We start from the raw sequence: 15,191 nt of genomic DNA on the forward strand, positions 1-15,191 counted from the left end.
GCCCCATGAACAACAACAAGAAAAAAAGCAATCTTAAAAGGGAAGCATTCATTGACCTACACAGCTTTCAGTCAAGAGAGGAATTATGTATACACTATTCCTTTTGTTGCACAAAAATAACAGGATATGGCATTAACATTTTTCTTTAGAAGGGAATAAAAAAATCATAGAAAGAGCTGACTAACATCTTTACAATGGTATTACACTTGTTAATTATAAGCTAGTATGGTAACTGATAATTCACAGGAGTGTGGGTTTTAGGCATTAAAAAAATCAAGGGGGCTGGGAAGGTGGCTCAGTGGTAGAGTGCTTGCCTTGCATGCATGAAGCCCTGGGTTTGATTCCTCAGCACCCCATAAGCAGGAAAAGCTGGAAGTGGTGTTGTGGCTCAATTGGTAGAGCTTTGAGGTAAAGAGATGAGGGACAGTGCCCAGGCCCAGAGTTTAGGCTCCATGACTGACCAAAAACAAAAGTCAAATGTCCTTGACTTGGACTTTGCATGACATTTAAAATCCAACAGTATCTAGCTTTCTCATGTCTTCAATGCTAATATTGATTATTGATGAAACTGAAGACTTGTCCATTCCTAATTTGTAGATAGAATTTTAAAAAATCTTCTTTTAGTTATAGCATACATCAAATGTCTACTCCTTCAAATTCTAAACACATACTAGTCACATGCAAAATTAATTATTAAATTATATGAAAATGATCATTAAACAGTTCCATAAATTTTTAACTTACAGGGGTAGACACAGTATAAAATGCAAGTTATTTACTTGATTTACAAGTTACTAGGGGTAAAATTTGTTATTATTTTTATTTTTTTACCTTTTGCTTCCCTAATTTTAAAGTTCCTAATGTTTGTATATTCTTACAAATATCATATTCAAAAATTAAACCAGAAATAAAATAACTAAACAAGCTAGAGTCCTCAGAGCATGTGTCTGTGTATATACTAGTGCTGGGGATCAAACTCAGAGCCCTGGGCATGCTAGGCACGCAGTCTACCACTTAGCTATACTACAAAAGCACTTATAATTATCCACCTTACTAGAATCTACAGTTCCAAAAGTAAGGGAAATCATCCTACTATTAATAAGAAAAATAGAGTAGTAAGTGTGGTTCAAGTGATAAAATGTTTGCCCAGCAAGCAAAATCCTGAGTACAAACTCTAGTATAGCCAAAAAATACTAGTTTAATGGCATTCTAGCTCCATTTGGATTCTTTTAGAGATTTTTATTAGGAGGAATATTATCGCAGCTTTTTCAATCAGAAAAACTACAACAGCTATAAGGTTGAGAGACATTTTCCTCCCCATACCTCTCCTGTGTTTGGGTTAGCACAGAGAATTTTAGCATCTTTTCCACAGCTCAATAACAGTTCAGGATCTGCCATGCTCCATGCAATTGCCAAAATTCCCCTATAAAAAAACACAGAAGGAGAAAATATACAAAAAGCTAAGGAAATTTTTAATATTGAGAAACCAAAATTAAGTTATTTTTGTCTAGAATAGAGACTCATACAATGTTAACAGAAGTATAATTTAGTGTAACTTTTCTAGGAGGCAATGAATGATTTTTGATCATTATAAATAGGATGTTAAATATAGAGAAAAAAATGCATGATAGCAAAATATTGAAAACAAATGCCCAGCATGGAATATGTAATAATAAATAACAAGTGGGATTTTTGTTTTATTCTGCTTTTTTGGAATTGGGGATTACACTACTATGTCTATTGCTGAGTGTCTCACTGAGTATGCCTAGCTGGCCTCAAACTTGACTGGGATAAGGTAGGCAGATCCTCCATCTTGAAGGCAGGCAGGATCATGCCTGGATCAGGTTGTCTTTTGATGAGAAAGTACACAGATAAAACTAGATGGTAGAGTATTTGGGGTTGTAGCTCAGTGTTTGAGTGCTTGCTTTTCTATATCAAATACAAGACCCTGGGGTTTGATTCCTAGACCAGAAATAAAGGTTAATAGAAATCTATTTCTAAGCTGGGCACCAGTGGCTCACATCTGTAATCCTAGCTATTCAGGAGGCTATGATCAGAGGATTACAGTTTGAAGCCAGCCCAGTCAGAAAAGTTCTCATGAGAGTCTTATCTCCAACAAAGTGCACAAAAAAGCCAGAAGTCACACTGTGGCTCAAGTGGTAGAGTGCTAGCCTTGAGCACAGAGACTCAGGGACAGTGCCCAGGCCCTGAGTTTAAGCCAGGACCAGCCAAAAAACCCTCCAAAAAAAAACAAAAAACAAAAAAAGAAATGACTTCTAGTCTTCATGATTAATGAAAAAAAATGCTGACTATATGCTTAAATATCTTATTTGTAAAAAGATCTATAAGAATTACATAAACAAATTAAATAAATAGGGCAAAGAAGGTGGCTCAGTGGTAGAGCGCTTGCCTTGCATGCCTGAGGCCCTGAGTTCGATTCCTCAGCACCACATAAGCAAAAAGAAAAAAGCCGGAAGTGGCGCTTTGGCTCAAGTGGTAGAGCGTTAGCCTTGAGCTGAAGAGCTGAGGGACAGTGCCCAGGCCCAGAGTTCAGGCCCCACGACCGAACCCCCCCCAAAAAAATTAAATAAATATAATAAAATTTACTTGTGGAGGGCAAAATTGTAACTACTTGATCCTTTCTTTTTGTTTGTTTATATTTTCTATCTTCTGTTAGTAGACAAGTATTCAAGATTAAAAGAAAAAACTTCAAAATATCACATAAGGAAGTACTACAAACTAAATTCTAGGATACGACTTTATAGTTGTAATGATTTTATGATGTTTTAAACCTTAGTATAGAAAAACTTGTTTCTGGTAAAAGTTCTGAAAATTCAGATTAGCACAAAAAAAAAATTTCTCTATATTCCCCTATCCAAAGTCATTATCAGTATTTTGTCTTTACTATAATGATGCCTATATTAAGACTCTACTAGAAACTAGAATTACAGCTAATAGAGAAGACAAGCTATATGATTTGAAACTTAAGTCTATATATCCCTAAATGAAAAAGAAGAAAATGCCCTAAAAGAAATCAGAAAATACTACTGAACAATATTGAACAAATTTTCATAAACTCTTTACGTATCTAAATACCAGTGACAACAATAATACATCAAATTACTATTATAAAGACTCATTTTCATAATTCTGATGACCTTAGCAAAGATCAAATTATATAACACATTTCAAGACTTGTCTAAAAGTGTAATAATATTAGCAATTTAGAAAATCATTATTTTTATAGTATGACCTATGTACCACTTTATAGTAGAGACAATCTCGTGGCTTTTTTCTTTGGGGGGGGGGCTGGTCCTGGGGCTTAAATTCAGGGTCTGGGCACATTCTTTAGCTTCTTTTGCTCATGGCTTGTGCTCTACCACTTGAGCCACAGCTACACCGCATTTTTGTTTTTGTTTTTTTTTTGGTAGTTAATTGGAAATAAAGAGTCTCACTGGCTTTCCTGCCTGGGTTGGCTTCAAATCACAACCCTTAGATCTCAGCTTCCTGAGTAGCCAGTGAGCCACCAGAAACCTGGCAATCTCATGACGTGATTTTTTAAAACAAAACTAGACCACTTACACCAAGTTTGACGAGGAAGAGAAAAGGTTCATATTGGAATTATTTTTAAACTCATATAATTCATCAGTAGCATATACATTTTCCTTGCTCATCATGAGGGAACTACAAGAAGTTAACTAAAATTTGCTGCATTCAAAAGAACTTTTGGTGGGAGTATGTGACCGCAGGGTTGAAAATTCAGCTTTCATATTTAATGTGATAGTTGGAGATTCCTGTGCAGAAAGCAGCCTTGGAAGATGCCTTCTTGATAACCAAACTCAAGGACTTAGTTTTCTCTCAGCACAGCATGTACAACCAAGGTTAATGACATGAAACTTTCAAGGCTGTATTTTTTTGCACTTTTTTTCTTCCTTTTTGCACTTATATTTAAAAACTAGTTTATTCTACATTGTACATGTCATTTCATATTTGTCTAAACTCACAGAATGTGTAACACCAAGAGTCAACCTAATATACACTACAAACTCTGGTTGGCCAGATGCATTAACAATGGGTTTACTGTAACAAATGTATCAACCTCTCTGGCAGGAAGTGTTTATAAATGAGAGATTCTGTGGGTTGAAAATGCCAGGAGTATGTATACAGAGCTCAATTTTGTTGTGAAACAAAACTACGAAAAAGTAATTTCACAAAATAAAAAAGGCAAGAGAAAAAAAAGTTAAATAAAATTAATGTATTTAAGAAAAAAAAACCTCAAAAATATCTAGTCAGGTGGAGGGTGGCACATACCTATTATTCTAGCTATTTAAGAGGCTGAAGCTGGAGAATTTTGTTTTCAAAGCTAGCTTAGGCAATGTAGTAAGACTATTTCATTTTTTTTGTTTTTTGTTTTTTTGGTCATGGGGCTTGAACTCTGGGTCTGGGGGCTGTCCCTCAGCTCTTCAGCTCAAGGAAAGAGTTCTACCACTTGAGCTACAGCATCATTTCCAGTTTTCTGGTAGTTAATTGGAGATAAAAGTCTCATGGACTTACCTGCCCGGACTGGTTTTAAAGTACAGTCTTCAGATCTCAGCCTCCTAAGTAGTTAGGATTACAGGTATGAGCCACCGGCACCCAGCTATTTCAAATTTTTAAAAAGCAATTAAACACACGCGCGCGCGCACACACACACACACACAAACACAAAGCCAGAAGCCAGTGGATCACACCTATAATACTAGCTGTTTAGGAGGCTGAGATCTGATGATTAAGATTCAGAACCACCGCAAGCAGGAAAGCCTATGAGACTCTCTTCAATTAACCACCAAAAAGCCAGAAGTGAAGATGTAGCTCAAGTGGCAGAGCTCTAGCCTTGAACAAAAACACTAAGGGACAGCACCCTTTATTCAATCCCTAGTACTGGCACAAAAAATAAAACAAACAAGTAAACAAAAACCTGCTAATGTAAAATAGTATGTTTTAGAACATAAGCAATCAAGTTCCTTAGAATAATAATATCATACCTGGCATGGTTTTCCAGTAAACGGAATGGAGAAGAGGCAAATCGAAGATCCCACATCTGGATCACTGGTAATCTATCATCCTCAGAGGCAAGAACCATCTGGGTAGCAACATCAGGATGCCATGCCAGCCCAGAGCAATGCATCTGTGGACAGTTAAAATTCACATTTTATTAATCATCTTAGTTTACAAAAAAATAAAGGAAAAATGATTGGATAACAACTACCATCTAAATTTCATATGAGACAAAATTATTATTGAGAATTGTCTAGAGGTTCATATTTTTATGTACCAGAAAGAGGACTAAAATGATTTTTATGTTTCATACCTTTGAAACTTGATTTAAAATTCCTGATGCATTTGAATGAAATACCCTTTTCTAAAGAAATATTCTTAACAGATTTTTGTTTTCTGAAAACAAAACACATATAATCCTAGTACTCAGGAGACTAAGATCTGAGGATCAGTTTAAAGGCAGCTCCAGCAGAAAAGTCTGTGAGACACTTTATCTCCAATAAACCACTCAGAAAACCAGAAGTGGTGCTGTGGCTCGAGGCAGAGCATTTGCCTTGAGCTGAACAGCAGAGTTCAAGCCCCATGACCGACAAAAAAAAAAAAAAAAATGTAGGTATTCTTAGGCAAACTTAGGGCTGGGAAAGTGGCTCAGTGGTAGAGTGCTTGCCTTGCATGCATGAGGCCCTGGGTTTGATTCCTCAGCACCACATAAGCAGAAAAACCTGGAAGTGGCTTAAGTGGTAGAGTGCTAGTCTTGCGCTGGCTGACAAGCTGAGGGACAGTTTATTAAAAAATCTCGAATTAATCAATATAATAAAAGCAAAGAAATCTCTGAATTGTATCTAAATTATTTCTAGTATGTGACAAAATTTTAAAAATTTTGTAAGGTTGAGATTTTAATGGGCTTACATCAGCATATATTGAGTAAGTGGGAGAGAAATTTTAGCTTATTTCTTACCTAATCAGAGTAGGAGATAAAGATAGGATTTTGGAAATCACAAGTTCACACTTACATTTCCAACAGCAAGAAAAATTCCTATGATCCTAAGAAACACTAACAATGAATTTTAAGAAGCTACTGCAATGCTTCTAAATAACTAAGCAAGCAAAACCAACCATGTCACTGAATACTTCTTTTGCTTAACCAATTCCTGTCATTATTAATAGTATGCAACCTGGTTTGCCAGGAATTTTATAGCTTCTCCTAAAGGAAGAGAACTCCATAGAACTCGATTCACTCCAGTATCAATGAAAAGACAGGATAAAAATTAGATTTGTTGTCTTCTCTGAAAAATAATCAGAAACTCAACATGTTCATTATAAATCACATACTTACCCTGTTACTATGATCACTGACTTTGATGATTGGCTCGTTTTTCCTAAGATCCCACACAGTGGCCCGGCCACTAGGACTGGCTGATGCTAAAATATGTTGAACTTGTCTGTTCCACGCAATGCAGCTGATATCTTCTGGGGGCTACAAGAAATAAACTATTAAAGACAACTTCTTTATTATAATCAAACCTAATTATAAAATTGAATTCTTGTTTTTGTTGTAGTTGGTTGTGGGGCTTGATCTCAGGGCCTAGCCTAGGTGCTATCCCAGAGCTTTTTAGCTCAAGGTTAGTACTCTACCACCTTGAAGCACAACGCAAATTCCATTTTTCTGGGTGTTAACTAGAGATAAGAGTCTCAAAAGCCGGGGCGCTGGTGGCTCACGCCTGGAATCCTAGCTACTCAGGAGGCTGAGATCTGAGGATCGTGGTTCAAAGCCAGCCCCGGCAGGAGAGACCCTGAGACTCCTATCTCCAATAAACCACCAGAAAACCAGAAGTGGCGCTGTTGCTCAAGTGGTAGAGCGCTGGCCTTGAGCTGAAGAGCTGAGGGACAGCACCCAGGCCCAGAGTTCAAGCCCCACGACCGACAAAAAAAAAAAAAAAGAGTCTCATGTGTTTCCTGCCCAGGCTGGCTTTGAACCTCAATCCTTAGATCTCAGCCTCATGAGTAGCTAGGATTATAAGTGCAAGCCACCAGGGCCTTATTATTTTAGAAAATAATTACTTTAAAATTTGATTTATCCATTTGAAATTTCAATTACTAGATTCTCAGCACAAACAATACCATTTAAAGTACAGATACATACGTGTGTGTGTGTGTGTGTCATTTCAAACAGTCTCATGTAACATGCATTTATTGAACCCCTGCTATAACCCAAGTACTATTTATTTAATTGCAATTTTGTTGCAAGGCAGATACTGGCAAACATGATCAACAATTAAGCAGAAAAGGTTTATAGCCTTGACTACAACAAAAAATAAGGTAGGCTATGTTACCATTATGCTACCTCTAAGAATGTCAAAATGTTTGGCTTAGTTACAGTGGCCTCTAAAATCAGCCATTATACAATAAAGAAAAACTCAAAGAAGAGCAGGGAAAATCTGTTCTTACCCAACCTACAGGAAACATACAGAAAGTATAGCTTATCTTAAAATCCAGAGAATTTTTAAAAATAATACTGTATGTAAATTATTAAAGATATTGGTCCATTTTGTATACTTTTCTTTGTCTATTATAATGAAAAGTATCTATCAGGTGGTAAGTTCTGAATAAAGGATCTACTGACTATCTTACTTTAAAGGGACTTACTGACACTTTAAAGTTACTATATTAATACTTTACTATGCTGAAGAAAAATCAATGACATCTAAGCAATGATCTGTGTGAAAAAGAATTAAAAACTGAAACAAATAACTTTAGAAGAGCTACTCTGGTTCCTTTGATATCATTGTTCAAAATCAGTACATTACCTGTGTTTTAGCTCCTGGTGTCATAGGAGTTGCAAAACTGTTTAGATCCCAAATGTAGATTTCAGATTCATTAGCACCAGAAGCTACCAGATTAGTCTGTAATACAAATTGTAACTAATTATGAAATGATAATGACCTTTATTATAACAATTTAGAAAGGAAATATTAACGAATCACTTTAATAATTTTAAAAATAACTAGTATTTATGAATAAAGAAAATTCAAAATAACTGCTCAGAGAAAGACAATGTCTATTTTAGCACATACAGTTTTCTATTTAGTTAAAAACACAAGGCTGGGGGGCTGGGAAGGTGGCTCAGTGGTAGAGCGCTTGCCTTGCATGCCTGAGGCCCTGGGTTCGATTCCTTAGCACCACATAAGCAAAAAGAAAAAAGCCGGAAGTGGTGTTCTGGCTCAAGTGGTAGAGGGCTAGCCTTGAGCTGAAGACTCAAGTGGTAGAGCGCTAGCCTTGAGCTGAAGAGCTGAGGGACAGTGCCCAGGCCCAGAGTTCAGGCCCCACAACCGGACCACCCCCCCCCAAAAAAAAAACACAGAGCTGGGAAGGTGGCTCAGTGGTAGAGCACTTGCCTTGCATGCTTGAGGCCCTGGGTTCGATTCCTCAGCACCACATAAGCAGAAAAAAAAGTCGGAAGTGGCGCTGTGGCTCAAGCGGTAGAGTGCTAGCCTTGAGCTGAAGAGCTGAGGGGCAGTGCCCAGGCCCAGAGTTCAGGCCCCACGACCGGACCCAAAAAAAAACAAACAAACACATGTCTAGTTCTTAAATAATTACGTATAATTCTTCATCAAAAATTTTTAGAGGGGTAGGGATATAACTCAAGAGATAGAGGGCTTACATAGGAGGCCTTATATACAAGGTCCTGGATTCAATCCCTTGTACCATTAAAAAATAAAAGGTGGAGGGAGAGTTCTTTATAAAGAAATATATTACAAAACTATTTAAAGTAAAAATATGTCTGAGAATGGAATTAAGTTTAAAGATATTACAAAAAGTAATTACATGAATAAACTTTAATCAATCATATTAATCATATAGAAAAACTATTTTCTGTAGCTTTGCATTTGATTGGATGAGACAAAAAAGTTCACCAATTATTGCATTCAGGAATAGCTAAATTGGAAAGTATGGGGAAAAAAACAGAAATAGTTAAATCCACCATCACGATGGCTAATATGTATAATCCTAGCTACTTGTGATCAGGAGGATCACAGCTCAATGACAGGCCAAGCAAGAAGTTCTTGAGACCATATCTCAACCAATAAAAGCTGAGTTTGGCATGTATCTGTCATCCTAGCTCCATGCCTAACAAAAATGATTATTCTAGGCTGGCTCAAGGAAAAAGTGAGATCCTATTTGAACCTAATGAAGGCAAAAGGATGTGATTCAAGAGCAGAATGGCTATCTAGCAAGAGTGAGGTTCTGAATCCAACCCCAGTATCACCCACACATAAACACACACACACAAACACACACACAGTAATACTGATGGTAAATTTTCATTATTTGTATAGTTTTTATTATTTCATAGTTGTAAATAATATCTTTGTCATAATTACAAAATTTCCCAGTTAATATGATAACTTACCTAGATACCATAGCACCAACATATTGCAGAACTAGCACATTTTTTTCAAGCAGTAATATTTATTGAAACACTATTTTATGAGTTAGACATTCAATTATGAATAAAAATGACTACTGTTGGTGCCCTTAAACAAATGAAGTATTAATCAAGCAAGTAAAACAAAATGAAGTTCTAAAAGCAAAATTACCCCAGACTGCAATCATGAATTTTTATAAGCCAAAGTTTCTAATCTCTGAAATTCCTAATAATTAAAACTGTCCAGTCAGATGACATAATACCTACAGACCTATTAGCCTGCTGCCTTCAAGGAGTATTACTCATCCTGATCGTAACTTTGAACTTACCATTCTCAAAGTAAACTCATTCATCAAGCTATAACAGGCACCTTTTTTCAGCATAAATACTAAAATTGAGGCATAGTAGATTCATAAATTTACTTCAAAAGTGTAGTACATATTTTAAGAACTAGGAATAAATATCAAAACCAAACCTGGAAAATGTTTACATCCAAGGCCCTCACAGGACCAGTGTGCTTGTCATTCTGGGCAATGACAACATCTTTGTCTCCAGCTATAATTTTAGAAGGATCATAAAGAATAATATTTCCATTTTCTCCACCTGCAATCAGAACTCCAGAGACATCTCCTTTGGGATTAATCTTATGAGGCCCCCAAATCAACTTGTGATACCTTTAGGAGAAAATGAACACAGTAACTTACTTGTGAAGCCAAACAGAATTTGTAGAAACTAGCAGAAAAGAACTTACAATTACACATTTTACTTTTATGTTTTTCTAAATACTATAAAAACATGTTTCTCCTCAACTTCTAGGAACTGCATGACTTCAGCGAAATGGGCGTTTTATTTCTTACTTATAATTGCATATGCATATTAGATTTTTTAATCTCTAAAGCTGCACTCTACCACTTGATCCATAGGGCCACTTCTGTGTTTCTTAGTGGTTAATTGGAAGTAAGAGTCTCCTGCCTGGGCTGGCTTTGAACCTCAGTCCTCAGAACTCAGCCTCAGTGAGTAACTAAGCTTGTAAGTGTAAAGCACTAGAGCTGGCTAGCATAAAGATTCCTACAGGGCTAATACAAAGTAACAAAGTTTACTTACATGTCAAAGATACCAACTTAAATATGTTTTACCAATTTAGAAACTGTGAGAGCCTGGGCAAGTTATTTAATCTCTTGTTTTGTCTATAAAATAGAGCTGCTACCATCAACTTTTCTTGAAAAAGAGTACATTCTATATGAAATAGCCAAAGGTATTCTGTTAAAACAGTGCTGGTATTAGGGGAGTTACCTGAAATTTTCTATGGAAAACAATCTATCATGATAATAAAAAGGTGGTATCAAAATTACATCTGTGATTTGTGATAGAGAATAAAAGAGGTAAGATATAAAGGTGGCATACATGGCTGTGGTGAGACAGATGGTGGTGAGGAGAAAATATATCCTGGATTGCCATCACAACAGACGGCTCTAAAAGAGAGAGAGAGTGAGAGAGAGAGAGAGAGTGTGTGTGTGTGTGTGTGTGTGTTACATAATTATAAGAGAGGCCCATAAAACTCCATGATTTAAGCTATATTGTTAGGTAAGATACAATCTCTTTAAAACTTGCTAAAACACTGAGACAATATGCTTATTTTATTACTCAATGAAAGCACCCTTTTCTGCATTATGATAGAGCATAAGTACTTAACAGGGTCATTTATATTCAGTGCACCAGAAACCATATCAACACATTTTTATGAAATTTGTTTCTAGTCAGGTGCTGGTTGCTCACACTATCCGAATATCAAGGTTTGAAGCCACCCCAAGCAGGAAAGTCCATGAGATTCTTATCTCCAATAAATTATCCAAAAAAGCCAGAAGTTGCACTGTAGCTCAAGTGGTAAAAGAAGCTGAGGGACAGCACCCAGAACCAGAGTTCAAGCTCCAGGACTGGCCAAAAAAAAAAAAAGTATGTTTCTAAATATAGATAAGAACAAAGAAGGGGCTGGGAAGGTGGCTCAGTGGTAGAGCGTTTGCTTTGCATGCATGAGGCCCTGGGTTCGATTCCTCAGCACCACATAAGCAGAAAAAAAAGCTGGAAGTGGCGCTGTGGCACAAGTGGTAGAGCACTAGCCTTGAGCTGAAGAGCTGGGCCCAGGCCCAGAATTCAGGCCCCACGACCGGACCCAAAATAAATAAATAAATAAAAAATAAAGAACAACATAAAAATAACTTGCTATTGGGCTGGGAAGGTGGCTCAGTGGTAGAGCGCTTGCCTTGCATGCATGAGGCCCTGGGTTCGATTCCCTAGCATCACATAAGCAAAAAGAAAAAAAAAGCCGGAAGTGGTGCTGTGGCTCAAGTGGTAGAGCGCTGGCCTTGAGCTGAAGAGCTGAGGGACAGCACCCAGGCCCAGAGTTCAGGCCCCACGACTGGACCCCCCCCAAAAAAAAAAACTTGCTCTTAAGAAATAATCACATAGACATCATAGTTAATATAACTACTCCTTTCCCTAGACATAGCTACATGAACAAGTGAGATATGACATACCAATGAAGTTTAGTTTACTATGAGAAAAGAAAAAAACCTAAGAACTGAGCTTCTTTGTCTCACCCTACACATTAGAATCAGCACTAAAAGTCAGCAGAATGTATAAACACTCCTTTCATCTTCACAAAAAAATACTTTTAAAAAACACTTAATGCTTATTTTATAACAATTATATAATCACAGATTGAAGTAGTCATCATATAATTAATCACATAATTCAAATTTAAGGCTGAACCTCATACCTGTGAGAAGAAGGAAAAGTAGCACAAGATTTCATATCCAAAGATGGATCTGAAAGATCCAATTCAAATATCTCAAGGGAAGCATTGGTACTAAATGTTGCATCCAACTGCTGAGCAGATGTTCCTACAGAAAATATACTTATAATATTTAAACATGAAAAAATAAGAGTACAAGAAAATGGCATAAAATTAAAACCATAGTTTTGTTACTTTGTTCATGAACACTGTATTAGTATTCATATGCTATTGAGAACATGATTCAATTACTCCAGAAATGAGATTGTAGCACAGTGCTAGACGATGTTGTGTGAGTAGTGTATATATATATGTATATATACGTATATGTATATATCTATATAAAGACTGTAGATATGGAAACAGCACCATTATTTACTATATGTACTTGTAGCCATACACAATATATAACTCTACCTCTCTTTATATTTAAAAATGATGCATTAGCTGGTTGCCACTGGCTCACATCTTTAATCCAAGCTACTCAGAGGGCTGAGATCTAAGGATCACAATTCAAAGCCAGTCCAGACAGAAAAGTTTCTAAGTATTATCTCCAATTAACTAGCAAAAAGCTGGAAGTAGAGCTATGGCTCAAGTAGTAGAACACTAGACTTCAGCAAAAAAGCTCAGGGACAGACCCAATACCAACACAAAAAATAAAGTGCTTATATCAAATTTGTTCTTCATTCATTCAAACTGTATTTTATATATCTGTTGTCCTATTATACTGAAAGACTAAAAATAATCCCTGGACAGTGGGAAAGGATATGTGACACAACATGTCCTGATCAATGAATGTTATAATGTACAAGGTGTTAAGAGAACACATAAGATCATCCAACTTAGCTGCCAAGGAAAATGGAAGTATCTTACTTGGAAAGGAGATTTTTCAGGAGATAAGCCACATTTTAAAAGACAACTATGAATAAACTAGAGGTAAAAGATAAGAATTTGTTTACTTATGCCATCTTCTCTGTTTTGAACCTACCTGTGGCTAGGTAAATGGGATGATTCTGGGCAGGGCTCCATGCCTGCATGGCTGTACGATCTATTTCCTTTAACTTCATTCTGTTAAATAGAACGTTTAATATAAAGAAATGTATGAAATATGAAAGGAGTGATATTGATCAATACACAATGTATTCATAATCTGCTTTGTTAAAAGTAAACTCCTTTCTTTATATAATAATTAAAGAAAAAGTAAAATTTAAATAAAAGAAAGACGTTAAACATGTAACACAATACATAATGAACAAATCATTACAATATCAGCAATGTTCAAGTACCAATAACGTCAATGGACTTAGATGTTGCTTGCTGGAAATATTCAGTATTAACAAACCAATCTGGGTTGGCAATATATTTCATTAACATAACACTGACTAACATGTACAAAACCCTATGTTCAATTTCCAGTACCACAAAAAGTAAAAACTTTGTAGCACTATTTTGAGACAAATATTGGGCTATTCTAATTATAGATTATATAGATTGAATACCCCTTATCCCAAATGCCTGGAACCAGAAATGTTTCAGATTTCAGAGAGGTAGGGAGGGAAGGAGGGAGGGAGGGAGGGTGTGTGTGTGGAGGGAGGGTGTGTGTGTGTGGAGGTGTGTGTGTGCGTGTGTGTGGAGGGGGGGAGGGGGGGAGCCCTAGGGCTTGATTTCAGGGCCTGGGTACTGTCCTTTGGCTTTTTTGCTCAAGGCTAGTACTCTACCATGTGAGCCACACCTCTATTTCTGGCTTTTGGAGGCAGACTACCCTGCCTTAACTGGCTTCAAACAGTGATTCTCATACCTCAGCCTCCTAAGTATTTAGGATCAAAAGCATGAGCCACTGGTGCTTAGCTGTTTCTTAATGTAAGGTCTGAACAGGGACACCTCCCTTCCTCCTGGCTAAGTTTCCAAGCAGTATCTGTTACCTAGGTAACTGGCAGACCTGGAAGCAGTTGCCTCCTGCTAGGTCACATCCAGATCCAGTGTGGCCATACCTTTCCCCTACCTGGCCACACCTCCTCCAGTCCCTGGCCTAGATAAATCCTGGCCCAGGAGAGGGTCCCCGCCCCCACCCCCACCTTTCCTTTTCAGGCAAACCTCTCCACCCTGCAGGGCAGGGGCAGCAGTTTGGTAAATAAACTTCTTTTCCTGCCTGAATAGTGCGTGGGGGGGGGGGGGTACAAATATATCTTACTTGTACAGATTAGTTGTGGTATGTTAGCAATTTAAAAATATGTACTTGCAGCCATGTGAGAGGTGGCTGTCATATCTGTCAATACCACCATAATCTTAGCTACTTGGGAGGCAGAGATGCAGGATCAAGGAAAGCCCAAGCATCTAAAAGTTCACAAGATTCCTCCTCAATCAAGCTGGGCTTGGTGATGCACCTCTGTTATTGTAGCAATAAAGGGAAATACAAATAGGAGCATCGCAGTCCAGATTAGTCCAAGCGTAAAGCAAGGCCCTATTCCATATCTCAAAAACAAGCAATGCACACTAGTATTGTTTGGAGGAAAAAGTTCATGATTTCAGAATAATTCCTAAATAAAAACAAGAGAGATATTTAAAAACAATTGGAAGTACAGTATCTCTAGCAGCAAAGGTACAAGGGCTATTTAGTGAGTGCTTAGTTAATGTGTAACAGAGAGACATTCACAAGTATTACCCCAGTTAAGTGGAAATTCAAAGATTTATTATGTTTATTTCTTAGCTCTAGTACTCAACGTTCTACTAGAAGCAGTTCCATGGGCAGAGTGGTTTAAGTGGTATAACATCAGCTTAGCAAGCATGAGGCTCTGAGTTTAAATCCCAGGACAGGGGGGAAATAAAAAGCTTCATGAGGCTGATTAAAACTCAAGATTATTTTGGGGGCTGGGAAGTTGGCTCAGTGGTAGAGCGCTTGCCTTGCATGCATGAGGCCCTGGGTTCGATTCCTCAGCA

The 15,191-nt window shown here is 37.2% G+C and overlaps 1 protein-coding gene across 12 annotated transcripts in view; it reads right to left on the reverse strand.

Moving 5' to 3' along the window:
* Positions 1-15,191, reverse strand: part of Sec31a (SEC31 homolog A (S. cerevisiae)) — a 69,720-nt gene that overhangs the window by 50,582 nt on the left and 3,947 nt on the right. For all 12 annotated transcript variants that reach the window (XM_013020226.1, XM_013020223.1, XM_013020222.1 and 9 more), the window contains exons 2-8: positions 13,243-13,322; positions 12,240-12,363; positions 9,939-10,137; positions 7,845-7,940; positions 6,374-6,514; positions 5,025-5,167; positions 1,324-1,423 (exon numbers count right to left, since the gene is read on the reverse strand). In XM_013020226.1, the coding sequence (XP_012875680.1) occupies positions 1,324-1,423; positions 5,025-5,167; positions 6,374-6,514; positions 7,845-7,940; positions 9,939-10,137; positions 12,240-12,363; positions 13,243-13,321 (882 nt within the window). In that variant the 5' untranslated portion in view covers position 13,322. The remainder of the gene's footprint in view (positions 1-1,323; positions 1,424-5,024; positions 5,168-6,373; positions 6,515-7,844; positions 7,941-9,938; positions 10,138-12,239; positions 12,364-13,242; positions 13,323-15,191) is intronic.

Source organism: Dipodomys ordii, unplaced genomic scaffold, assembly GCF_000151885.1.
Source record: "Dipodomys ordii isolate 6190 unplaced genomic scaffold, Dord_2.0 Scaffold49, whole genome shotgun sequence".
Taxonomy (NCBI): Eukaryota; Metazoa; Chordata; class Mammalia; order Rodentia; family Heteromyidae; genus Dipodomys; species Dipodomys ordii.